Genomic DNA, 26,912 nt, shown 5'->3' on the forward strand with positions numbered 1-26,912 from the left:
ACATGTTAAGCAGGACTAGTAATTAGTGATGGAGACAATGCTTTGAAATCTGCAGATGAAAGGACCTGCAGCCTTGAGTGCAAATATTTTCTTTCTCACGGTGGGCTTCTTTTTCTCTCTTTCTTTCTTCTTTCTTTCTTTCTTTCTTTCTTTCTTTCTTTCTTTCTTTCTTTCTTTCTTTCTTTCTTTCTTTCTTTCTTTCTCTCTTTCTTTCTTCTTCTTTTTTTTTTTTCTTTTTTGGCTTCTTATAGCTGCCAGGACCCTTCATAGGGAAAGCAAAAGAAAAGAGAAGAAAAGAAAAAGGAAGTAAGTAGGGCAAGTGTAAAATTGCATTTGCTTGTTTACTAGAAGGCAATGGAACTTTGGGGTCATAAATGTAATAATCTCCATTACTCTATAGTACTCAATAAATATTGCTAATGGATGAATAAATTTTAGCCAAAAAATCATTAAGATAGACTTTGGAAAAACCACTGAAGCACTTTAAATGATTTATATTTTGTTTCTAGCTTCTTTTTTTAAAAAATATATTTTTATTGATTTTACGAAAGGACAGAGAGAGAGAGAGAGAGAGAGAGAGAGAGAAACATCAACGATGAGAGAGAAACATTGATTGGCTGTCTCCTTCATGCCCCTACTAAGGATCAAGCCCACAACCCAGGCATGTACCCTGACTGGAATTGAACTGTGACCTCCTGGTTCATAGGTTGACACTCAAACCATTGAGCCACACAGACTGGGCTGTTTCTAGCTTCTTAAACCCTAAATATTCTCCAGGAGGAAGAAAAAGGAGCTAAAACTAATATAGTGTCTGCTGTATGCCAGGTGTCCGGCCAGCTTCTTTTATATGAAACCTCATTTAATCATCATAATAGCACTATCAGGCAGGTGCTATTATTAGCTTCAGCTTACAGGGGGAAACCATGGCTTGGTATAGTTCATTGATTTGTCCAAGGTTACAAAACTAGGAAGTTGCAGAGTCAACATTAGATCAAGTTGGGCCTTCCAAGTCCTAAATTCAGGCTCTTTCCAGGACACCCCGATGTCCTGAAAAATTAACAACAACAACAATTTTGAACTATCCTATCACACTCTGAGTGCATGTGGCATTTAAAAATCTCTTCTTGCTTGTTCTTTTCAGTCCTTGGCACGGGTACAGTTATTTGTATAGCACAATTGTTATTATTGTGCAGCCTCACATATTCTTTCTGCCCTGGGCAAACATGAACAATAGTGGGCTATATTTATGAAACCAGCAGCTTGAAAGCATGAGCTCCAGATTACCATTACAATTGTAGTATAATTTTTTTTGGTAGCTTAGCACCATTTATATGGAAGGCCTTTCTCAGCCCCATGCAAATAAATTGGTCCTTTGTATATTCAGAGAGCTCCTCATAGTTGGTTTTCCCCTCATAGTTTCAATCAATCATTCTGCATTTGTAAATGATGACATCACAGATGTGCAGTGTTTATGAAGAACTGATGTGACAGTCATCTCCAAAAGTTGGAAAATAAAGAAATAAAAAAAAACCCAGCTGTGGTTTCTCTTTAGGGTGAGTTAGGGAGGGGGCGTGGGAGTATAGAATAGGATAGAAGATGGAATGATAGGCTAATGAATTTGAACAAATCCCTCCTCTGTAAAATGAAATTAACAACAATCTCTATAAGGTTGTTGTGAGGATTAAATGAAATAATGTATATAAAAGTAGCAATGGTTGGTTATCAATATCCAGATTTAAGCCATCAGACATGACTTTGTTTACCTAGAGAACACTACTTTTCTGATGACAGGGATATGTGTGTCAGGTGTTCAAGGCACTCCTTTCTTATAGCCAATATATCTACAAAACTGACTTAGTAATTGGAGGGTTATCTGAGGGGTAGAGGGTTAAATGGTGAAGTGATGTTGAAGAATGATATCCTTATAGCTACCACTGTTCTATCTATTCCAGGCCAGGTTCTTTGATAGGACATTTGTGCATGATTTCTAATCCTTACACAATCCCTACAAGTAGATATTATTATCTCTAATGTACCCATGAGGAATATGAGGTGTAGAGACTGAGAGACATTAAGTGGCCCTAGCCCTTTTTGTCTGTTGCATGAAACTCATTCTTGTCACAATGAATTAGATCATAACATATCTTCCATCAGCTACATTTTACTTTCCTAAAATAGATTTGGGATATGACCCAGTGCTTTGATGATATCTGGGACACGCATTCTCAAACTGTCATTGGTGTGTCATTTCAAAAATTCAGACCCAGAAGTTCTAGGCATTTTCGGGAGTTTGGACCATCATTGCCATCCCCCACCACATGTTAAATTTTTATTTTTGTTTTTAAAAAGTCTCTATTGTTGAAAGTATTACATAGGTCCTCTCCGCCCCCCCCAACCCACCCCCTTGATCTCTTCCAACCCGCTCCCTTTCCCCCTCCCCTAGGCCCTCACCACCCTATTGTCTGTCTACTGGTTATGCATATATACATACAAGTTCATTGGTTGATCTCTTCCCACCCACCTTTCCATATTTTTATTTCTTAAAACATTTTTTATTGATTTCAGAGAGGAAGGAAGAGGGAGTCAGATAGGAACATCAATGATAAGAGAGAATCATTGATCGGCTGCCTCTTGCACACCCCACACTGGGAATCAAGCCTGAAACCCAGGGATGTGTCCTGCTCCGGGGAATTAAACTGTGACCTCCTGGTTTACAGGTCAACACTCAACTACTGAGACACATCAGCCAGGCAAATATTGGTGTTTTTTACTTAGTATCAATTACACAATAGTTATAAAATAATCCCTTGTATTTCATCATTTTTCACATTGAATTGCTTTCTTTTATATGTGAGAAACTGAGGTTCAAACAGGTTAAATGATTTATCTGAGGTCACATACTAAGTGATTCCAATATTCTTCTTACTACCCTATGTTGCTTTTCTAGGAAACTCTATATACCTTGGAATTCTAATCTATTATCTTGTATCTCATATGGTTTAGAGGAGTCTTCTTGAATTTGTGCTCCCAATAGCAATTTATTCTATGACTTTCAGATTTCTTATTTAAATTTGTATATCTACATATTTAGGTATTTTCATATATGTTATTTTATTCATCTTCACAACAACCCTAAGGTTGTACAGCTAGAAAATGGTAGAGCTAGCATTGGAACATGGATGTTTCTGATGTCCAAGCCCTATATATTCCACTATGCTATACTGCTTTGGTTATGAATTGTATAACCATGGGCAAATCACTTAACTTCTAGGACCTTCAGTTACCTCATCTATAAAGTGGGTGTGGTGATTACTACCTTTCAGAGTTGTTGTGAAGCTCAAATGTGATCATGTAAAACAGAACATTCAAGTAGAAGCATCAGTTGTGGTAATAGCTGATAGAGGTACCAAGGTGGAATAATTTAAAACAGTATCTCCCCTTCTCTCTTGAGTTAAGAATAACAGTCCTGGCTGGTGTGGCTCAGTTGGTTGGGTGTTGTCCTGTGCACCAAAAGGTTACTGGTCTGATTCCTGGTCAGGGCACATGCCCAGGTTTTAGGCTCAATCCCCAGTACGGGCTGTGAAGGAAACAGCGATGGATGTTTCTCTCTCACATCAATGTTTCTCTCTCTCCCTCTTCCTTCTCTCTCTCTCAAAATCAATAAAAAAAATATTAAAAACAATAACATCACAGCAAAAGGAGCTTAAGGGAGACTTTCTTAAATGAACAGTTGCTCACCAGACCTGGATGTCTCACTCTTCATGACTGGGTCTTGTAAAAAGGAGTCTTAATTGGGTCAGAAGTCTCTGGGGGCATATCTAGGATGTTTTTGCCTGTGGTGACAAGGGTCTAAAAACTTAGGTGGGGCTAACTCAGTCCTGGATCTTCTTGTTCATTTGGCCTCCTGATGGGTCAAATGGGGATTGCTATGATAATGGTAACAGGGCGTGGGCCTGACAGAATTGTGGTTTATTGTGTGGGAAGCCACCACACAATACTGGGAAAGTAAGACCAATTCTGGATAAAAACATTTATTGAGGCTTACTCGGTGCTAGACTAAACTGTGAGGAGTATGTAGTCGTGAGTCAGCACCGTTCTCAAGGATTTTACAGTTTAGTGGGGTCACACAAAGCCTTCAACTAACTTAAGAACCAGGGAAAATATAATAAGGAAGATATCAGAGCAACTAAGAGGTGGGGTGGGAGTGCTATTTTTAATATAGTCAGGAACCAAGACCTTTATTGAGTGGATACTATGTGTTAGGGTCTGAGGATATAGAGTATATTAGAAACAGTCCTAGTCATGGAGGAGCTTTCAGTCTAGAGGGGTAGACAGATGTAAACAGTTACTGGGGTGATGATGGCTTTATAAAGTAGAAAAAAATGTTGAAAAGAAGAGGAGAGTGGCCCTAGTTGGTTTGGCTCAGTGGATAGAGTGTCGGCCTCGGATTCAAGGGTCCCAGGTTTGATTCTGGTCAAGGTCATGTACCTCAGTTGCAGGCTCCTCCCCTGCCCTGGTCCTGATGGGGCACATGTAGGAGACAACCAAACGGTGTGGTTCTCTCACATAGATATTTCGATCTTTCCCTCTCTCTTCTACTCTCTCTAAAATTCAATGGAAAAATATCCTCAGGTGATGATTAAAAAAGAAAAAAAAGAAGAGGAGAGTGTGTAACTGACTTGGGGGGGCCAGAAGAAACTTTGCACAGGAGGTGATACTTGTGTCTTGAGAAAGTAGGAGGAGTTTGCCAGGTGGACTATGGGAGGAGTAGGAGTACTGCAGGCATCCGAGCAGGTCCCAGTGCTCCTGTATTGAACAATCTAAGTGTGGCAGGTAGCAAGCAGGCAAGGAAAGTATTCCTTTCCCCTCCCTCCTCGATGTTGACTCCTGGAGGGTGCGACTTAAGTCTTCTTTTCCAGTATCACATCCTAATAGCATATGGTTAAATGAAAGGTTTTAGAGCCAGACCTGGATCCTACCCCAGCTATCTAGTTAGCTGTATGGCATTAGGTATGGCATTTATGTATCCGTTTCTTCATTTGTACAGCTGATGCTTCAGTCTCCAACTCAAAAATAAAGTATTTAGCACAGATTTTGGCATATCTAAAATACTGTTAGTACTTCCCATCATCATATCACTTAGTCCTCACAAGAAACCTAGACTTTGGCTATAATTTCTCTATTTTTCAGAAGCAGAAGACCTGCCTGAAGTTCACAGGACAATCTGGAGTTGGCTCCAAAACCCGTCCTCCGCGCCGGGTTTTCCCAAGCAGCCCTTGGGGACAGGCTCCGGTCCGGCGGCGCAAACTCCGGCGCCAGGATTTGGGTGCCGCCGCGGTGTGCGCGGGGCGGGTGGGCGGGGCCAGGCGGGGCGGGGCGGGCAGAGGAGGGAAGTTGTCGAAGTTCGAGGAGACGCCCGCCTGCCCCGGCCTCGCCTCCGGCCGCTCCCTCCGCCTCCTCCCCGCCCCGAGCCCCAGTCCGCCCGTCCTTCCTTCCCCTCTCGTGCATGATGGAAACACCATGGCTGCGGCGGCCCAGCTCTCCCTAACACAGGTAACGCCGCCAGCCCATCCGCTGGGCTCGGTCGGCCGGTGTCCCCGGTCGACCCGTTCCTCCCCCCGCCGTCAAGGGTTCACCGACCCGGGCATTTTCTCTCGGCGCCGGGCGGGGCGGCGGATAGTGAGGGCGAGAGCGTGTGTGCGTGTGTGCCGGAGGGAAGGCGCCATCCCGAGCCGGCTGCCCCGCCGCGGCAGCCGCGACCCCGCCCGGGCCGGTGGGCTCCCCCGCCCCCGCCCCTCGCAGCGCGGCCGGGCTCCCCACCCCTCCGCGCCCCCGCGGAGTTGACCGTGACCCTCGCCCCGCTCTGCTGGTGCCCGGCCCCTCTCTCTCCACTCAGCCTTCACCCACCCGGGAAGTTTCCTCCCTCCAGGCCGGACTGTCCCAGGTGAGCGCCTGTTGAGCTCCTGCGACCAGCCTCGTCCCCCGTCCGCCCTCGGCTTCCCCAGTGAGAGTCACCTTCCCGGGCCGGACGCCCCGGGCGGCTGTCCTTTCGGAACCGGCCTGTTCTCCCTGGAGTCCGACGAAAGCCCACCCTTCCCCAGCAGTTTCCTCCAGCCTGTCTCTATTCCAGACGCGCCCCATCCGACCCAAGTGCTCGCACTGCTGGCCGCTGCCTCGTCCCCTCAGGATCAGGTGTCCTCCCGGGGCGGACCCCCAGGAGTCTTTTCCTCCTCCACTCGGCTTCCCTTCCGACCGGTGGACTTTCAGTGCATCGCTGTCCGAGCGGATCACCGGGGTGCCGGTTCCATCCGTCTTGGCGCCGGGAACGGACCCTGGAGATCACTCCTCCTGGGGCATCTTCACCAGAATCGGTTCTCGGGGTCTACCTTCTTCCCTTTCTGTTTCCTTCCGAACCCTGCCCTTGCGCTCCCCAGAAAACCTCTCCACCTCACTCACGCTGGGATCCTCGTTCCTCCCTCTTGGTAAAGAAAGCCAGCCACAATCTTCCCCCGTTGTCCCGGGGGCTGAGGTGGCCTGCACCTGTCAGTCCCTCCCCGCCCCTCTAACCAAAACTTACCCGGTTTCCACTTCGCCGCCTGCTCTCTGCACAGCTGGGGGCCAGGTACTTCCCCCCGGGGCCCACCCTGGCCTTCCCGTCTGCTCGGCAGTGTCTTCCCGCCACCTTGTAGTCTCCTTGGCCCGGATTTGCCAGTGCTTGTGAGACTTTAACACTGCGCTAGGAGGGTATGCGTGTGGGCTGGAGAGTTTTCAGAATCGGGATCAGGAGGCTTTAGGATAGACGGGGTGAAAAGTGTTCTCACCAGGAACCAGGAACCACATGTAAACATGTGTCTCAGGTAGAATAACCAGCTTCAGCTTGCAGGACTTGTCAGTCTCATACGTGCAGTCTGTTTATTTCCCAAGTTGTTTAGTGTTGCTTTTCCTACGTTGACAAGCAGGTAGTGGGGAAGAATCCTTGGGCTGTGGCAAGGATTCTTGGCGGTGAATCCCTTTGGAAGGGTCCCCCTGACACCCACATTCAAGGAATGGCAGCATTGACTCTTGGGTGTTCACTTGTTATGAGGCTTGTTAGTGACTTGCATTAAACAAGATCTTGTTGGCAGGCTGTTGCCCTCTGGCTCTGTGGGCCAATTTGGGCGGCAGTTTTTCCCCTCTTGAAGATTTTGTTCCCTTGAAGACTCCTATAGATTTACTTCTTGGATGTGTTGCCTGCTTTATTCTCTCGCTGGGTAATACTATATTTTTAGTTTCTATTTATTAGCATTTGTCTCTGGAGGTTTTCTTCAGGCTCTGTCAGTTTTATAGACAGTTAAATAATTTAAATATGTTTTTATGATTTTTATATACGTATTTAAATGTTAGCATGCACCCAGAGTAAGTACTGAATTAGGAATATTATCCTAATGCATTCATTGATTCAAATAAGTCAATTTAGAATATTTTGATTTTTAAGCCGTTAAGAGGCAACAAGATATTTGAAAAGGCACAAGAAAAAGAATCTTCCCAAGTGTTAATATACCCTAATGTGCCTCCTTGTTATTTTAAAACTTTGCTGATTTGTGTTTTTTAATTTAATATTTTAACTGCTTGAGGCAATAAACTGAGATAACAGTGCAATTTGGTTTCACATTCATTATTAATATGTTTATGTCAACCCTTTTCCCCAACACACACACACACACACACACAATGAGTGAGAGAGAGAGGCTGACAGAGAGACAGACAGACATAAGTAAACTCAAGAGAGAGAGATCCTCTAGGGCAGGTTTGCCTTTTAATTCATCTCTCCTCCCTCAGTGCCCATGATTAATAACTTTGTCTTCTCTATGACTGAACATTCTAAAGGGCTCTTTGACAGTTACAAAGATTAAACAGATGCTGAAGTTAGTTTCCACCTCTGGTTATGAGATAATAATGGTTTTAGAGTAGGTTTATTCGTTCAACTAATATTTGTTAAGTACCTATCATGTGCTAGGCCCTGTACTGGGATTCTCTTGTTTATAATTTTTTTTTTTTTTTTGCCTCTGTCAAGTAAGCAAAACTGGCATTTGGGGGGAAGTGTGAAAAATGTTTAATTTATTCCTTCCTTCCTCTTCCCCTGCCTGCCAACCAACCCTCCAACTCCCCAATCACCAAAATAAATTGTCATACTCCAGATTCTAGAGAGGATAGACTATTAGAATAATGAAATGTTAGTTCCAGTCCCAGCTCTGCCAAACTTAACTCAATGTATGACAATGTATGGCACTGAGTTAAATCTCCAGGCCTCAGTTTTCTTAACTTTAATATTTATTCAATGAATATTTGTTGATCATTCACTATGTGCTAGGAATTATTCTAGGTACTGAGGATATACTAGTGAACAAAATAAATAACAAGCTTGGAGACAAAACTTGGAGCTTACATTCTAGTAGGGGAGTTTGAATCAGCTGATCTGAGGACCTTTACAACTAACATTCTTTTTTCTAGATCATATTCTATGATTTGTAGATTTAGTGGTGATTTTCCCAGGGTATTTCAGTGCTGGATAACCTTAGTTTTTTCTAATTTCAGTTGTTTACACTAGGTGTTCACTTTTATTCTTGTCAATAAGAAGTAAAACTTGAGTGGCTGGCTTGGCTCAGTGGATAGAGTGTCGGCCCGCAGACTGAGCGGTCTCAAGTTCGATTCCCGGCCAAGGGCATATACCTGGGTTGCGGGCTCCACCCCCAGTGGGGGTGTGCAGGAGGCAGCTGATCAATGATTCTCTCTCATCATTGATGTTTCTATCTCTCCTTCTCCCTTCCTCTCTGAAATCAATAAAGAAATATATATATTTAAAAAAAAGAAGTAAAACTTGAGAAAGACTTGTGATTTTTGCTTATGGTGATAGATTATAAAAAGAGATTAATAATTCTCATTAAAACATTTTACAGTTGCCCATTTCTTCCTCAAACCTGTATCCCTAATAATAACAATAACACTATTAGCTTTTCTTTGGGTGTTACTATATGCCAAGAATTTTACTTCACTTAATCTAACATTTTACAAATGAGGAAAGTAATTTACATCAACTAGTAAGTGGTAGATCTAAGATTTGAACCAAGGTCTCTGTAGGAGGACTCCACTATACTTTTCTGTGTGCTAGATGCTTGGCATATCCAATGTTTCCTTGTATTTTTGATTCTCTATTTCAGTATATGCTCTGTTGTCCTAATTAGGTAGAAAACTTGAGGATGGAAGCCATGTCTTGTGCCTCTGAATCTTCAGTATCTTTCGTGTGTCAACTTTCATGTGGATGTATAGTAGTGCTCTTGATGATAAAGGTTTTATTTTACTGAAATAGGCATGACATGAGTATTTTATCTTATTTTTTAAAATATATTTTTATTGATTTCAGAGAGGAAGGGAAAGGGAGAGAGAGAAATATCCATGGTGAGAGAGAATCATTGGTTGGCTGCCTCCTGCATGCCCCACACTGGGGATTGAGCCTGCAACCTAGGCATGTGCCTTGACCTCCTGGTTTACAGGTCAGCGCTCAACCACTGAGCCATGCTGGCTTGGCTGATATGAGTATTTTAAATAATCTTCCAGCAGTTCAGCTTTATGCAGAGGTTTTCTTGTTTTAATTTAATAAGGATTATTTTTTTTAATAATAACAAAGTCCTTAGAATGGGATTTAAAATAATCTTAGTATGTGGTCTAAAACAATAAATGCTCTAAGAATGCTTTTCCTTCTAATTCTTTTTCTTAATTGAAAGAGTGATATAACTGCATTATAGAAAGTTTGAAAATTGGAGGGGGAAAATCTATAATTTTAGTTTCTGGTATTTTATTTTAAATTTTCATTAAAAAATTATATAGTTGTGTTAATAAATATATCACCATAGTGGTTTGGTTTAACAATTATGACAGTAAATACAGGGCAGAGTATTAAAATGACAATCTAGTAGTCTCAGGAAATTTGTTCTTTCATTGAGCGGTATCTAACTGTTCTCAAAAATGGCTTGGAATGTTTAGCATTTGGGAGGAGTTGTCATAGTTAAAATTAATTAGGAACAGTTGGGTTTGTCCAATAGCAGGTCTCCCAGGAATAATGGAAGAATATTCCCCTGTTTTTACTCTTTGCAGGCAGAATGATAACAGATTAACATGTAGAGAAAAAGATTGAGCATCTCTATTTAGCAACAAATCATAGTTCTAATCTCCTCTCTCACTAATAGTCTGATTTAGGGCTCAATCTAAGGTGTTGTACTTATTTTTCAAGGAATTATATACACACTTTATATACTATTTTGTTTTGTGAGTTTTGGACTTAGTAAAATTAGAGCTCTGGGAAAACCAAAAGCAGGAAAATGGCTTGGGAGAAGGGGAGCTGGGGCTGTACAGAGAGAAAGATAGGTAATCTGGTTACTTGGAGAAAGAAATGAAAAGTTAATCCAGGCAGAGTTCATTAGGCAAACCCACACCCTGGAATTTCATTTTAAAGTGGTTGAACTCTCAAGAAGATAAAATATTGTGCCTTTCATTAAAAATTATGTTTATTTAAATAATTATGTTTATTAGAAGCTTGTAATAATCTGAGGAATGTTACAATTTGAATGCTGTATTAAAGTGGAAACATTTTATTTAGACAGATGACCTAAGCTGGTTAAGCATGCATAGAAAAAAGACTGGAAGAAAAAACCCCCAAGATTTTGTAATAGCATGGTTGTAATCTTTATTTGCCTTCTTTTCAATGAGAGCACGTATTCCTTCTATAATCAGCTGACTTAGCATTTTTCTGACAATTTTTTGAAAATGTACTCTTTTAAATTGAAGTCAATAGCTATAGGTAAAGTTAAAAAAAAATCTGTGTTCTAAGATTGCATCTACATTCGGGTTTCATCTTAAACATTCCCATCTTTTGGTTTACAGAAATTGGTCAGAAGTATGATAATAATAATTATTGTAATTGGTTTGGGGAATTTGTTCAAATTTATAATTTTGTGTTCTGCTTTATAATTTATAAAGCACTTTATGCTCTTTCATTTGATCTTGTAATAACCAATGAGCTAGGCTGTTGTTAACATCATTTCAAATTGGAGAATGCTGAGGTTCAGAATTTGTGATTTGTTTAAATTTTACAGTCAGTAAATAAAAGAGCCAGTATTAACCCATATTAAAAAAATTCAAACAATACCAGTGAAAGTCTCCTTCCTGTCCTGAGCCCTCAGTCCCCTTCTTAGAGGCATTCATTCTTGCCAGTTTCTTTTGTGTGTATTTCCAGCAATAGTCTGTGATGTATATGCAAATACATATTTATGCTATATATGTACTTTTTATTTTTAGTAAACTGCATATTATTGTGTGACTCATTATCATTATTATTATTTTTAAAGCTTAATTGATTTAGATTGTTCTATACCCATGGTCGGCAAACTGCGGCTCGCGAGCCACATGCGGCTCTTTGGCCCCTTGAGTGTGGCTCTTCCACAAAATACCACGTGCGGGCGCGCACGGACAGTGCGATTGAAACTTCGTGGCCCATGCGTAGAAGTTGGTATTTTGTGGAAGAGCCACACTCAAGGGGCCAAAGAGCCGCATGTGGCTCGTGAGCTGCGGTTTGCTGAGCCACAGTTTGCCGACCACTGTTTTATACCAACACACAGATCTCCCTCATTATTTTCAAAACTTTAGGATTTTCCCTTATATGAATATGCTATAATTTATTTAACTAGCCATCTAATGATGGACATTTATGTTGTTTCCATTCTTTTGTTATTACCGACAGTGCTGCAGTGAATATTCTTTTTCACATCTTTTACATGTGTCTGAGTATGCGCATTAGTTTTAAATGGGTATTATTTTCATCCAAAAGATGGCTATCCTATCTAATAAAGACAGAATATGCAAATTAACCATTATTCTGTGACAAAGATGGCGGTGCCCACAGCCAATAAGGAGGAAATATGCAAATTGACGTGACAAAGATAGTGGCGGCCAGGCCGGGATGCAGGCATTCCACCCCGTCCCAGCCCCTCTGGGCCTATGGGCAGCACGCGTGTGCAGGGGCCGGGGCTGGGTGGGACGCCTGCTATGAGGGGGGGTGCGGGGGGTGGAGGGAGCTATAGGAAGGCGGCTCCGGCCGGAGTGAAGGTGGAAGGTGGCGGCCAGAGCTAAGGCCCGGGTCCCTGGTGCTGGAGGGAAACCGGTGCCAGCAGCCAGGGGAAGGGAGGCCTATTCTTGCATGAATCTTCGTGCATCGGGCCTCTAGTATATATATATATGTGTGTGTGTGTGTGTGTGTGTGTGTGTGTGTGTCTTCACCTGAGGATATTTTCTCCATTGATTTTTTTTTTTAGAGAGTGGAAGGGAGAGAGAGATCGAGATCTACATGAGAGAGACTCATTTATTGGTTGCTTTTGGCATGTGTCCAGATGGGGGTCAGGAATCAAACCCACGAACCTTTGGTCCCAGGGCCTATGCTCTAACCACTGAGAAACCCTGCCAGGGCAGGATTTTTAAAAAATTTGAATAGATAATACTAATTTCTATTCAGCAACAGTGTTTGAGTGTGCCTTTTCTCCACAGCTTTATCAAAATAGTATATTATCAAACTTTTGATCATTGTCAACCTTATAAAAATGATATTTGTTAAAAGTTGACCTCATATTGTGCTTTTCTATCACATAACTGAACTTTTTAATATTTTGTCCAAGAGTAAGAAAGAAGTGAAGTGTAAGAAACATCTTTGTGATATAAATAATGCTTTCATGAATTGGAGGTGTAGTCTATAATAATAAAAGCATAATATGTTAATTATACCAGACGTCCTTCCAGAAGACCTTCCGGATGAAGCTGGTGCTGTGAGGGAAGCCCGGGTCCTGGGTACCTGCTGGTGGCCGGAGGGAAGCCTGGGTCTCAGGTGCCAGAGGGAAGCCGGTGCCGGCAGCCAGGGGAAGGAAGGCCTACTCTTGCACAAATTTCGTGCATCAGGCCTCTAGTTAAATAAAGATTGAAGCTCTTTTATTTATTTATTTATTTAAAAATATATTTTTATTTGATTTCAGAGAGGGGGAGAGAGATAGAAATAGCAATGATAAGAATCAATGATTGGCTGTCTCTTGCATACTCCCTACTGGGGATTTAGCCTGCAACCCAGGCATGTGCCCTTGACTGGAATCAAACCTGGGACCCTTCAGTCCGCAGCCAACACTCTATCCACTGAGCCAAACTGGCTAGGACAAGGTTGAAGCTCGTTTAAAAACTTGTTTTTATATGATACAAACATACAGAGAAAAGTTAGCCTGACATCCTCCCCCTTTAGAATGAGGATTTTGTAGTGGTAATTTAATGATACTAGAAGTTTTTCATCTGAAATACTCAAGCTGTTTATTGTTATTTTCAGTAAAATAAGAATTTGGCCAAGAACCTATGTTTTTTGGGAAAATTTCTATATCATAATACTTTGGATATTTTTACATCATGGTTTTTCCACCTTGGCACTGTTGACATTTTGGGCCAGGTAACTATTTGGTGTGGGGGCTCTCTTGTGCATTGTAGGATGTTTTTCTGCATGCTTATCCATGAGATTCTAGAAGCACTCCCCAGTTGGGACAATCAGAAGTATCTTCAGACACTGCCAAATGTTTCCTGAGACAAAATTGCCCCTAGTTGAGAATCACTGGTTTAAATATTTACTTTTTAAACTTAGTGATCCATTAAGGCTTATGTGAGTTACAGAAGTATAAGCTTTCTTGGACAGGGACAGAGGGAATATTTTATCTTTATATTTTTACTCCTAAACCTTCCATGAGCCATGAATGACTAATAGTGCCTAGATATTGAGCTTAAAACACTTAAAAATTGTGAACTTAATTTTGTGTGTGATTTTTCTGCCTTTCTTAGTGCTCATATTTTAGTTGTGGAACAATTTTATCTAGAGGGCTAAATATTAATGCAAAGATCCTGAAAGGATAACATTCTTCTGTCACTGTTAAGGGCTGATGTTAAACTCCTGATAAGCAGTAGATACTCTTAGGTGATTTACATATATTATTTCACTTAATTTTCACAGCCTTTCTACAAGTAGGAGTTAATCTTCTGTATTACTTACTCAGCATTGTTGTAAATAGTAGATTTGAGATTTGAATCCAGGCACATCTGTTCTCAAGTTATTTGCAATGCTGCTTCCTGTAAATAGTCATTTACAATATTTCAGACAAATTTTGGAATGAAAATTCACATGATATTATATTCCTCTGTTGTTATGTAAAAGTAACAGATTATTCAGAGAATGGGCTGTGTGTGTGTGTGTGTGTGTGTGTGTGTGTGTGTGTAGAGAGAGAGAGAGAGAGAGAGATCAATATTGGGATAATAATAGCAATAATTAATACTTATTGAGCATTTATGATATGTCAGACACTGCTTTTAGTAATCCTTATAATTTGATAATGGATCATCTTTATTATCATTGTTAACTGGATCATCCTTAATATTGTTTTACAAAAAGAGAAGACTTAGGCACAGAGGTGAAGTAATTCATTCAAGGTCAAGCTGCTGCTAAGTAGTAGAGCCAGGATTATAACCCAGGTTGTGTATACAGCTCATAAATTGAATGATCTTTATTATTAAGGGAAAAATAGTTCTGATAGAACAAATTATGGTGCTAGTCCTTGGTTGTAACTGAACATATGTTCTAGGCTGCAACTTCTTATTATGTGAAAATCAACTTACTGCATAGACCAGTGGTTGCCAGCCGGTGGTCCACAGACCACTGGTGGTCTGTGAGGTCCTAAAGGTTGGCGACCGCTGGCATAGACTACATCTCTAGAAAGTGATTGTTGTACCAAGTTATAGTGAAGGGTTTTTGTAAACATGATAGGAGGTAGTTTTATATTTTGCAACCTCTAGAAATTTGTAACTCATGAAAACCTAAGCCTGTCTAGGTTAGTGTACATCAGTGGTTCTCAACCTTCCTAATGCCGCGGCCCTTTAATACAGTTCCTCATGTTGTAGTGACCCCCAATTTCATTGTTACAAATTGAACATAATTAAAGCATAGTGATTAATCACAAAACAATATGTAATTATATATGTGTTTTCCGATGGTCTTAGGCAACCCCTGTGAAAGGGTCGTTCGACCCCCAAAGGGGTCGCGACCCACAGGTTGAGAACTGCTGGTGTACATCATACCAATATTTACTTTCAAACTGATGTTCTCTCGCCCTGGCCAGTTTGGCTCAGTTGGTAGGAGTGTCGTCCTGAGAATAACCTTTGATATACTGTTTGCTGAATTCCTTTTTATGGAGTAATAAATGGTACTACATGATTGAGTTGTCTTTCTCTGATACTTTTGAGTTTTGAAATGAAAGTTGGGTGATTTTTGTTTAGTTTATATTTAGAATATTTTGAATGGCAAAGCAGACAGCAGTAGTATTCTCAGATAGGAGCAATAATGTCTAAATACTATTGTCAGTAAACTAAGTTGAGCATATTTAATTTGGCTGCAAAGGCCATTTATAATTTGTAAAGTTCACTTAGTATAGGAAATTGGCATTAAAATTCTGAGCTTGAAGATAGGATAATTTTAATTTGCTTGCAGTTTTTATCCTTTGCTGGCTGGGATGCTTTCATTCTTAGTCTGTTCTTACATTCTGTTCTGTGTTTTTCTGTTTTGTTTTGTTTTGTTTTTTCTGGCACACTTTTATACAGGGCCTTGTAAGATTTAGGGAGTGGATTCTGGACCATCTGGCTCTTTAGAGTAGTTCAGAAACTTTATTTACTGTATTTTGAGCCAGACTTGCTTGAAATGACTTGATTTGTCTCTGTGCTTGGCAGATTTTTCTTTTATACTTTCACAATTTTTTACTAATAATTTCTTCCTTATTTTAACACAGGAATTTTACCAGTATTTTTATGTTAAGTGGACAAGATTTACTTTTTCCTATAACCTCATCAGAAAAACTCTTGTAATGAAACTTCGCAAAGCATTCTGTTTTTAAAATTAGTGTATATAATTGACATGACTTGTATACTTATACATGTTTAATATATTTAAAATGTTTAAAAATTGAATATTTTTAGGTACTAATTTATAGCTTTCATTTTGAGGCTCGGAAAGGAAAAGTATATTCTGCAAAATTATAAATTTACTGAGTTAATTCCTAGTACTAGTTTAAAAATATTCCATGTGTCAAAATTAATGATAATTTTTAAAACTATATCTAAATTTAGAAATATGAGCCATCAAACAACTTTAAGAAGTACTAGAGGTACTGAATTTATAAAATGTTTAAAAATTGTTTAGGTGTTAAGAGACTTTCTTTGAGCTTCCTGCCCTATTGTTTGTTTAAAAATTTTAAACTTTTTAAACAATGTTATTGACATATAATCTGCATGTAATAGAACTTATCCATTTAAAATTTACAATTCAATGTTTTTTAGTTTATTTATAGAGGTTGCAGTCATCAGCACAGTTAATTTTAGAGCATTTTTATCACCTCAAAAAAGACCCTGTTTTCCATTTATATATATATTAGAAGCCCAGTGCACGAAAGTCACGCACTTGGGGGGATCCTCAGCCCAGTCTGCACCCTATCGCAGTCCAGGAGCCCTCGGGAGATGTCCGACTGACGGCTTAGGCTCATTCCCCATGGAGAGCGGGCCTAAGCTAGCAGATGGATGTCCTTAGTGCTGCCAGGGAGGTTGAAGAGGCTCCTGCCACTGCGCTTGCCAGCCATGAGCCTGGCTTCTGGCCGAGCAGTGCTCCCACTATGGGAGTGCACTAACCACCAGGGGGCAGCTCCTGCTTTGAGCATCTGCCCCCTGGTGGTCAATGCATGTCATAGCGACTGGTCATTCCCCTATTCGGTTGATTTGCATATTAGCCTTTTATTATATAGGATTTAATTTTGTTCAACTGATTTAATTTTCATATTCATTGCAAGTTTATAACAGTACAATTAATTTTTGTATATTGATCTTATACCCTGCACGTTTGCTGAACTCATTTATTCTATTAATTTTTTTTAGTGGATTTCTTAGGATTTCCTATATATAAAATCATGTCATCTGAGATAGTTTTATGTCTTTCTTTCCTATCTGGATGGATGCCTTTTATTTCTTGTTCTTGTTTACTTTCCTTGGCTAGAACCTCCAGTTCAATGTTGAATAGAAGTGTCTAGAGTGGACACTTGTTCCTAATCTTTAGGGAAAAACATGCATATATTCAGTACTTGGAAGATGCCTAGTTTAGCCATTGATATTCAGGAAACATAGTGTTATTTGAAAGAGGTTTAATTCACATTTTGGTTATGTAGCTCAGGGGTTCTTGAACATGATTCTGTACTATCAGCATCACCTGAATACTTAGAAAGGCAAATTCTTAGACCTCACTTCAGTCCTACTCTGAATCAGAATTGGAAACTTTGGGGTGGGGGATTTACTTAGCTATTTGCTTGGTAAATGTAGTTCATATTTTTAAGAAACTAATACTACTAATGAGTAACACAAACAGGGTTTTAAGTATATGAAGCATGTAATATTCACAAAGATGAGTTATAGTAGGTATTTTCTGCTTCCTCCCTCCCTTCCTTTCTTCCTTTTTTCTTCCCCCCCTCTTCTTTCCCCCCCCCCCTTTTTTTAAACATGTCGAAACAACCCAGAGAAGTTGGAAATTTTCAGTGATTTTGGGTAGTGGTTACTAGTAAAAGAGAGAGCCTTGGCATTGTACTGCATGGCTTGGAATTTAGTTCTGCCATTTATTTACTAGCTATGTGAATTTGGGCATTTATTTAATCTGTGTTTCAGGTTCTTCATGTGTAAAATGAGAGTTTAAAAATGAGAGTATCTACTTTAGAGTTGTCAAGATTAGGTGAGATAATATAAGTAAAGTGCTGAGAATAGTGCCTGGCCCATAAGTGAGTCCTTAGTAAATATAAATATTTGCTATTACAATTATTATTGACCAAGAACACCAACATGGCCCATTTCTCCTGTCTTTCATTTATATGTGTTTCTTGCTGTGCCTGAATTTCTTTTCCTCTCCTTTGCTTCATTCATTTGACAAATATTGGGTACCCACTATCTGCAAAGCACTGCTGTCTATACTATTACATACATAGTGAGTAAGACAAAGTCACTGGCCTCCTTCTAATAAAGGAAACCAACAGAAACAAACAGATATAAATGTCAGATAATGAGAAAAGCTAGGAAGAACAATAAAGCAGGGTAAGGGAAGAGAATGCTATAAGATTTTACTTTAGGGTGGTTAGAAAGGCCCCTCTTAGGTTACATTTGATCAGAGATTTGAATGAAATAAGAAGTGATCCATATGAGTGTCTATGGATGTGTTCCAGATAGAGGCAACAGCAAGTGCAGGGTCCTTAAGATAGGAATGCACTTTGCAGTTGCTTGATTGCTTCCTGTTAGACTTGTTAGTGGCCCTGGCCAGGTGGCTCTTTTGGTGGGAGTGCCTTCCTGTGCACCAAAAAAAGAAAAAAAAAGACTTGTAAGAGACTTCCTCAGTTTTTCCCATCTTAATTTTAAATTGACTTCAGAGAGGAAGGGAGAGAGATAGAAACATCAATGATGAGAGAAAATCATTGATTGGCTGCCTCCTGCACACCTCCTACTCGTGGGGGATGGAGCCCACAACCCGGGCATGTGCCCTTGGCTGGAATCGAACCAGGGACCCTTCAGTCCACAGGCCGACACTCTATCCACTGAGCATAACTGGCCAGGGCTCCCATCTTAATTTGTTATATAATAATTCTGACATGACTTTTCTTCTTCTGTCTCCCTCAGGTATCTCTGACACCATAGCATCTGTGTTTGCTCTCTCTTATTGCATTTAACCACAATTTTTTTATTGTCTGTTTTCCCCACTAGCCTCAATTCTCAAATGTGAGAAATTGTAGTTTGTTATTTTAATACTAGAGGCCCGGTGCACAGATTTGAGCATCAGTGGGGTCCCTCAGCTTGGCCTGTGCCCTCTCGCAATCTGGGACCCCTCAGGGGATGTCAGACTGCCAGTTTCGGCCTGATCCCTGCAGGCCAGGCCCAGGGACCCCATCGAATCCGTGCACCGGGCCTCTAGTATGCATATAAGATCTTTGGTTAATCTCTTCCTGCCCTCTCCTCTCCCCTTCCCTCTGAGATTCATCAGTCTGTTCCATGTTTCCATGCCTGTGCGTTGAGCATCTGCCCCTGTGATCAGTGAGCATCAAAGCTACCAGTTGAACGGTCGCTTAGGCTTTTATATTTATAGGTTCTCAGTATCTTGACACACAGATGTACAGTAGTAGTCCCCCTTATCCACAGGGGATACATTGTACCAGTATACATAGTAGATGCTTGAAATGACAGATTGTACTAAACCTTACATATACTATGTTTTTTCCTGTACACAAATACTTATAATAAAGTTTAATTTGTAAATTAGGCACAACAATAACTAACAATAAAATAGAGCAATTATAACATCATACGGTGATAAGAGTTATGTGCTCTCTCTCTCCCAAAATATTTTATTGTACATACAGTGTGGATATGATGGACAAAGGGTTGATTCACATCCCAGGCAGGCTGGAGCAGAATGGCACAAGATTTCATTACACTACTCAGAATGGTGCACAATTTAAAACATGAATTTTTCATTTAATATTTTGAACAGTGTTTGACCTTTGGTAACTAAAACTGTGGGAAGATTCCAAGGATATAAGGACTAGTTTCCCTTCTAGTTCCTCAGCTCTCTTGAAAATGGAGTATTAGAAAGGTGAATTCTAAATAGCTTAATTTTTGCGTGTTAATATTTCAAAAATATTTGAATGGCAAGTTACCCAGAAATCATGTGCATCATAACACCATTTTTTTTTATGTTCACTAGTACTGAATTGTTACTCCTCGTCTTACATTTTTAGAGAGCAAAACTAAAAAGATTTTGAGTGGTTTATTTGAAAGAATGAAATCTGTTCCATTGTCTCCTTTTCACTACCTAGACTTCTATATTTGTTTGCCTTTATACACAGTGTTATTTCTGTCTGGATTGCCACTTTCTGTCTACCTCACAGTGGTCTTCAACATGACCTTTTCATGGGAAGTTTCAAAAAGTTGTACTCATACACCCTTCACCAGTTGTCCCTAAGTATAACACCTCCTAACCTATAGTACAAGTTCAAAACCTGGAAATTGATATTGGCACATTCACAGACCTTATCAAATACTTATTTGTGGTTTTGTATGTATATACTGTGCATGTGCAATTTTATCATGTATGGATTCATTTAACTATAACAACAATTAAGATAAACTGTTTCATCACAAAGATCTTCCATGCTACTCCTTTATAACTACTCCCTTCGTCATTTTATTAATTTATTCACTGGTTATTCTTCGTATCATTTGATCTTGTGATTAATGGAAAAAGATCGCATTATGTTTTAGAGAATGCCTTTCTATTTTTACCTTTTTTCAACATTGTACTATAACCATTTACAATAAGCCTAATACTAAAGTTTCAGTTCATATTGTGTACTATACTAGAATCAAAGGCTCTTGAAGTCATATAATGTAGCATCTTCCCCTCCACAAAATCCCCCAAAAATAAAATTAGAAAATTTATATGAAGCAACTCAACATTCATTTATCAACCTATGAATTCCCAATAACCAGGGTCTCCTTTTTTTTTTTTTTTTTTTTTACTACCTGGTACACTTTGGGGTTAGATTACCTATGTGTTAACTTTTGCTAGATTATGCTGCACTAAGAAATAACTCCAAGTATCAGTGTTTACAATAACAAAGATTTATTTATTGCTCACATTATAGGTTCTCTAGTAATCTATTATGGTTCTACTCCACAATTCTTTTTCATTTCAGGATCCAGGATGAAGGAGCACCCCCTATTTATGACATACTGTTCTCTTGGCAGAGAGAAAAGAGCAAGAGCTGGTGGAAACTCACAAAGCTCTTAAAACTTCTACTTGGAACTGGAACTTTCTCATATTTCATTGGCCAAAGTAAGTCACATGGCCAAGCCAACAATAGGGTATCCACAGAGAGGCACTACAAGTCACATGGCAACAGGGAGGGTTGTTAATACTCTTATAAAAGGAGAATAAATGATTAAGAATTATAATACAACCTACCAGACTGTAGGATGATATACTATGCTCTACTTTTGTAAAAACTTTTTTTTTAGTAAAGTTTATTACACTTTACATGACTTTTCTTAATAAAATTAGCAGCCTCCCATCCCCCTTTTACTTATCCAGTGACAACTGATAAGAGTTTATGATAGTTAATGATAAATAATTACTTTAAAATTCTAATAACATTAGTATTTTAAGAGGTCAGAATTTGATTTTACAACTTTAAGTTTTCCTTGTCAAAAATTCATATGCAATTTTGCATACTGATTTAAAATTTTTGGAGTTTCATATTTTCCTCTAATTTGAAAATAGCTTTATTGTTTTACTTATAAAAGCAGGGCATGCTTATTATAAAAAAAAACTTTTCAGGGAATACAGAGTAATGTAAAGAATGTAAAAATAATTATAATCCCATTATCCAGACATAATTACTGTTAGCATTTTAGCTATACCTTTCACATTTTTCCCTCTGTGCATTCATTATGTGTGTTGTGTATTTGTGATTTTTTAAACTCTAAAATGGTTATATTTCAGTTTAAAAAAACCAATTTTATTGAAACACACGGAAAACATTCTTTGATCATTTTGCTTGATGAGTGAATTGGCAATTAAAATGGCTTTTTCCATTCTCACTTAGCTGTATCGTATAAGTATAGTAATCAGCACAAGGTGTATTTTAGATGAGAATACTTTAATGAGCCCAGGCCTTCTCAAATGTATTTATGTAGTAAGGTGATGATTAATAAGGTAGTATGGAACTCAGGATTTCTTACTACTAGTATGTATGAGTTTTTTGGGGGACACTAAAAATTCAACTGGATTGTATTTAAAAAGTAACTCAGTATTGCCTGGCCAGTGTCAGTGGTTGACCGTTGACCTATGAACCCGGAAGTCATGGTTCCATTCTGGGGCAGGGCACATGTCTGGGTTGCAGGCTTGATCCCCAGTAGGAGGCATGCAAGAGCAGCCAATCAATTATTCTCTCTCATCATTGATATTTCTTTCCCTCTTCCTTCATCTCTGAAATAAAAAAACATATATTAAAAAACAATTAGCTGATTATTTAGGGAACACATTTCATTTACTTTCTCTAGCAGAAAATTTACACCTCTACCTGTAATTTTTCATTGAAACTGGGCCATTTTTGAGAATGAAAAAGACATTTTCAATTCTGTAAATTAAAAAAAATACTTCATTTTTGGCCATGAAAATGGTTTCATTACATTGGTAGATCAGTAAAACAGTTCTATTCCAAGGTCTGTTTTCAAAAATTAAAATTAAAACATTTGTTCTGTATTACAACAAAATAAAGTCTTTACATAGGTTATCAGAATATCAGAAAACAAGCAGAATAATTATTCTTGGTAATAATCAGATTTTAAATCAGTTTCTTAGTTATATCTGTCTCTCATACTTTTCTGAACAATGTAATTATTTTCCGATATAGTTTAGTTCTAATTTTTTCATAAAACTGCCTGCAGTATTTTTCAGTTAAATTTTATGTATTGTGGTTGTTAACCCTTACAGTTGACTCTTCTCTGTAACCAGTAATATTTTTAATTGCTAATATGCTTTCTGTACACATTATACCTGGTTAGTTCAGGAAAATTTTTACTAAATGGACAATATTCTTAATTCTAATTTTTTTCTTACTGAAAACTATAAAGTTATTAGCCCTAATATTTTCACAGGCAGTGTCTTTTTGCCTCTACTAAAAGTACTCTTTTTGACAAATATTTTTAGAAGAATAATCTTTTCATATAAGTTGTCCCTACATATGATTATTTTACATGTTCCATGAAATTTAGATGCTGTAAAATTGTAGGCTTTCTGTAATTTCATTTCATTTCAATACAGAGTATAAATGCTTTCAGCTAAAAATAGAAATACTCTTTTGCTGGAATTCCTACAATTTATTACAAAGTATAATTATAGAATTTCAAGATTCAGTCTTTTATACTGTTTGAGCTCTCACTATTTAATTTATTCAGTTCTTTCTTTGCTTTTTTAAATTTTACTGATTTTAGAGAGAAGAAGGGAGAGAGAGAAACATCAACATGAAAGAGAAACATCAATCTATTGCCTCCAGTACACACCCTGATTAGGGATCAAACCCACCTTTTGGTGTATGGGATGATGCTCCAATCAACTGAGCCACATAAGCTAGGTGTTTCCTTGATTTTAAGGGATGCATTTCAGTGTTTTGGCAAATGTAGTTTATAATAATTGCTATTTGCTAAAAGCTTCAAAGCTAATTTTTTTGTTGTTTTTTTTGAGCATTATTCATTGAACTTTAATCTTTGATTAAAGATTTCCAACTGATTTTGAACAAATGCAACCAAGTTTGAGACTTGTTTTCAAGCACATTCAATACTAATTTGCAATGTTAGTGTTTCAAAGATTCCAGTCTTTAAAATCTGATAATACCTTGCAAGTAGAGTGTACAATATTGCCATGCTGTTGTTTTTTGTATTCGATAATTTTTTTTGTCCTTAACAGTTAACTGTGGATATATGAAAACACTTGTAAATGTTGATAATTACAGCTAACTTGTTAACAGTGATGTCACTAGAGCTCCATTTTAAATAGAAATAGCCTCAAAAGTTTTATGCAAATTGTCTATCTGCTTTCTACAGAAATAGAAATTTAGTACTTAATTTTGTTTTAAATATACAATTTCTTCACTTTAGCGTATTGCTATGGAAAGGGTATAGTAGATAAAAAATGATGGCCAAACAACAAAATAAATAAGCAGTTGTAGATTTATGCTCTACAATAAATTTAAAAAACCTCAAAACCACCTCAAGAGTTATCAGACCTGACTCCTCCCACCTAACCTGGAATTCCCCACTGACAGCAGCTGATGGCCTGGTGCATCTTGCAGGTCATTGGACACCACATAGCCAACAGGAGCACCAGTGTCAAATACTTTTCCTACTGTCTGGAAAGGCTGTAAGCAATTAGCAGTCCCTGGTTGCCTGCATCTGAGGATACCCAGTGGGTCTTCTGCATGCTATCCTTGAAAAGAAAGAGTTAGTTATGTTATATCTGTAGAGTCAGGAAAAGAAAGATGAAATTATCACTAGTTCTTTTTGAGATTTCATCACTTGTTCAAGTGATTAAAGCACTTACACATGATTAGCTGATATCTTTGCCAGAAGCTAGATGTATACAGTTAGAAGTGTACTGAATCCATCTTGGCTTATTTTAATGTGGTGATTAATAATAATTGTTCATTTAAGAAAATGAGAAATCTGAGACAAATGGTAAACTGGATGGGATACTGGGACAGCATATTGTAAATTAAGACCTTCCTGAGCAAACCATGGCATATGAGAAAGCAGCATGCTGTTGTGAAAGAGCATGGAGCTGGGAGTGGGACACACCTGCATTTAAGTCCAGTCTCTGCCATTTAAAAGCTTGGACAAGTAACCTCTTTGAGACTAGTTATATTAGGGTTCAACAGATATAACAGGGAATGCACAGGCGCGCACACACACACATACTGATTGGTTTTAAGGAATTGGCTCGTGTGGAGGCTGGCAAGTCCTAAATCTGCAGGGCAGCCAGTAGGACGGGGACCCAGGGAAGAATTAATGTTGAGAGTCTGAAGACATCTGGAGACAGAATTCCTTCTTCCTCAGGGAACCTCATTCTTTCTTCTTAAGGCTTTCAACTGATTGGATGATACCTACCCACATTATGGAGAGTAATTTGCTTTACTCAGTCTACTGATTTAAATATTAATCACATCTAAAAAAATACCTTTACAGTAACATCTAGACTGGTATTTCACCAAACAACTGGGTACCATAGCCTAGCCAAATTGACACATATAATTAGCCTTCATATTAGGTTTCCTCATTTGCAAACTAGAATGATATGTGGCTCGCAAGGATTAAGTGTGGAAGTATTTATAAAGTACTTTGCATAATATGTTCTCAAAGTAGGCACTTGGTAAATGTTGGTTTCTTAATCCAGTCTTGTACCCATTAAGACTATAGGCTATGAAAAAAAAAAAAATAGTCAATCTTGATGCTTAAAAATATTTTTGTCTATTTATCTTTGTATTTCTAACTAAGCTTTTCCTGCCCCCTCATCTATTTAATAAGCCCTGACAAATCTATCTTATAAATTTTTCTTCAAAGCATATCCTTCTTTTTTGCTATTACCAGTGTTTGGGTCTTTCCCTGGACCATTAAATTTATTTCCTAAATAGCAGTGTACATTCATTGTACTCTTCCTTTTCACATATAACTAATCACCTAGAACTAATACGAAGTAAATAACTCCTGAATTTGTCCCCTTTTTCTATCCTCCTTTACTTTTACCATGCAGATGAAGCTCTTCATAAGTTGTCTTAAACAAAACTTTACAACCTTGTGCTTACTTTGTACCACTATTCAGAACTACTTGTGATTCTTTTCAACATAATTGAGCTTTCTGTTGCATGCATGCCTCTGTGCATGCTATTACTTGTGTATAGAATCACCCGCTCCCCCCACTCGTACTTCAAATTCCTGCACCGATATCACGCTCATAAAGCCATCCTGGACTCCCTTCCTGGTTCCAGAACATTCTTACACATTCATGTATAGGTGAACTTGTGCCTTCAAACATTGATACTCCTAAATTGCGTTTCAGGTGAGATGATAAGTCTGTTCATCAGATGACCACGGAACCCTTTGAACTGTGGTATGAATTGAATGGCACTCCCTGACTACAGGCATTTCACATCTGCTGATAGTATCATCTTTTTGTACATCCATTGGTGTATTCATTTTATTATTTTACTAGAGGCCCGGTGCACGAAATTCATGCACAAGGCGGGTGTCCTTCAGCCTGGCCTGCACCCTCTCCAATTTGGGACCCCTCGGACATCCCTCTCACAATCCGGGTCCGCTGGCTCCTAACCGCTCACCTGCCTGCCTGCCTTATTGCCCCTAACTGCTTCTGTCTGCCAGCCTGATTGCCGCCAAACCGCTCCCCTGCCAGCCTGATTGATGCCTAACTGCTCCCCTGATGGCCTGATTGTTCCCAACTGCCCTCCCCTGCTGGCCCGATTGCCCCCAACTGCCCTCCCCTGCCAGCCTGGTCATCCCCAACTACCCTTCCCTGCCAACCTGATCGCCCACAACTGCCCTTCCCTGTAGGCCTGGTTGCCCCCAACTGCCCTCCTCTGCTGGCCTGATGGCCCCCAACTGCCCTTTCCTGCCGACCTGGTCGCCCCTAACTGCCCTCCCCTGCAGGCCTGGTCGCCCCCAACTGCCCTCCCTTGCCGGCCTGATCGCCCACAACTGCCCTCCCCTGCCAGCCATTTTGTGATGACGTGAGGGCGTTGCATGAGGGTGCAAGGACCACCTAGGTTTTTATTAGTATAGATTGATGTGGTGTTTGAATTGTATTTATAGGTACTTTGGGCACTTGGGTATAGGGTGACTGCTTAAGGCTTTGGGCCTTTCAACTTTAAGCATTTCACCCCTAAATTGTTATATGTTGGGTTCTGGGTAAAATTTTGCATGAGGAAATGAGTTTTGATGTCAAGAGTAATTTAAAAATTCTTGTTTTATTTCTTGTACCTGATTCTTAGTAATCTATATGGCTGCCTTTATTCACTCCCACTTCCCTCCCAAAAGAAACAAAACTAACTTTTTGAAATTAAGGATATTTTAATCCTGTTTATCTTTATTTTTCAAATATCTATTGAATGAATGCAAATATACTAATAGAAGTTATTGAATAGAATTTAATTTCTATTTTATTTTTATTTTATTTTTTA

The 26,912-nt window shown here is 39.1% G+C and overlaps 2 protein-coding genes and 1 long non-coding RNA gene across 7 annotated transcripts in view; 2 read left to right on the forward strand and 1 right to left on the reverse strand.

The window, feature by feature from the left end:
• LOC132231104 (calmodulin-like) overlaps positions 1 to 26,912 on the reverse strand; it is a 428,233-nt gene that overhangs the window by 17,618 nt on the left and 383,703 nt on the right. The gene's annotated exons all lie outside the window — the stretch shown is intronic.
• EPS15 (epidermal growth factor receptor pathway substrate 15) overlaps positions 5,410 to 26,912 on the forward strand; it is a 123,046-nt gene continuing 101,543 nt past the window's right edge. For 2 of the 5 annotated variants that reach the window (XM_059689623.1, XM_059689624.1), the window contains exon 1: positions 5,412 to 5,553. In XM_059689623.1, the coding sequence (XP_059545606.1) occupies positions 5,521 to 5,553 (33 nt within the window). In that variant the 5' untranslated portion in view covers positions 5,412 to 5,520. Of the gene's footprint in view, positions 5,554 to 26,912 lie in introns of all 5 variants that reach the window. The other 3 variants (XM_059689626.1, XM_059689622.1, XM_059689625.1) reach the window with 3 other exon arrangements.
• On the forward strand, positions 5,566 to 26,897 carry LOC132231107 (uncharacterized). The gene is made up of 3 exons (XR_009451989.1): positions 5,566 to 5,944; positions 20,862 to 21,001; positions 25,778 to 26,897. It is a non-coding gene; the product is annotated as an uncharacterized LOC132231107 (long non-coding RNA).

This window comes from Myotis daubentonii, chromosome 3 (genome assembly GCF_963259705.1).
Source record: "Myotis daubentonii chromosome 3, mMyoDau2.1, whole genome shotgun sequence".
In the NCBI taxonomy this organism is placed as follows: Eukaryota; Metazoa; Chordata; class Mammalia; order Chiroptera; family Vespertilionidae; genus Myotis; species Myotis daubentonii.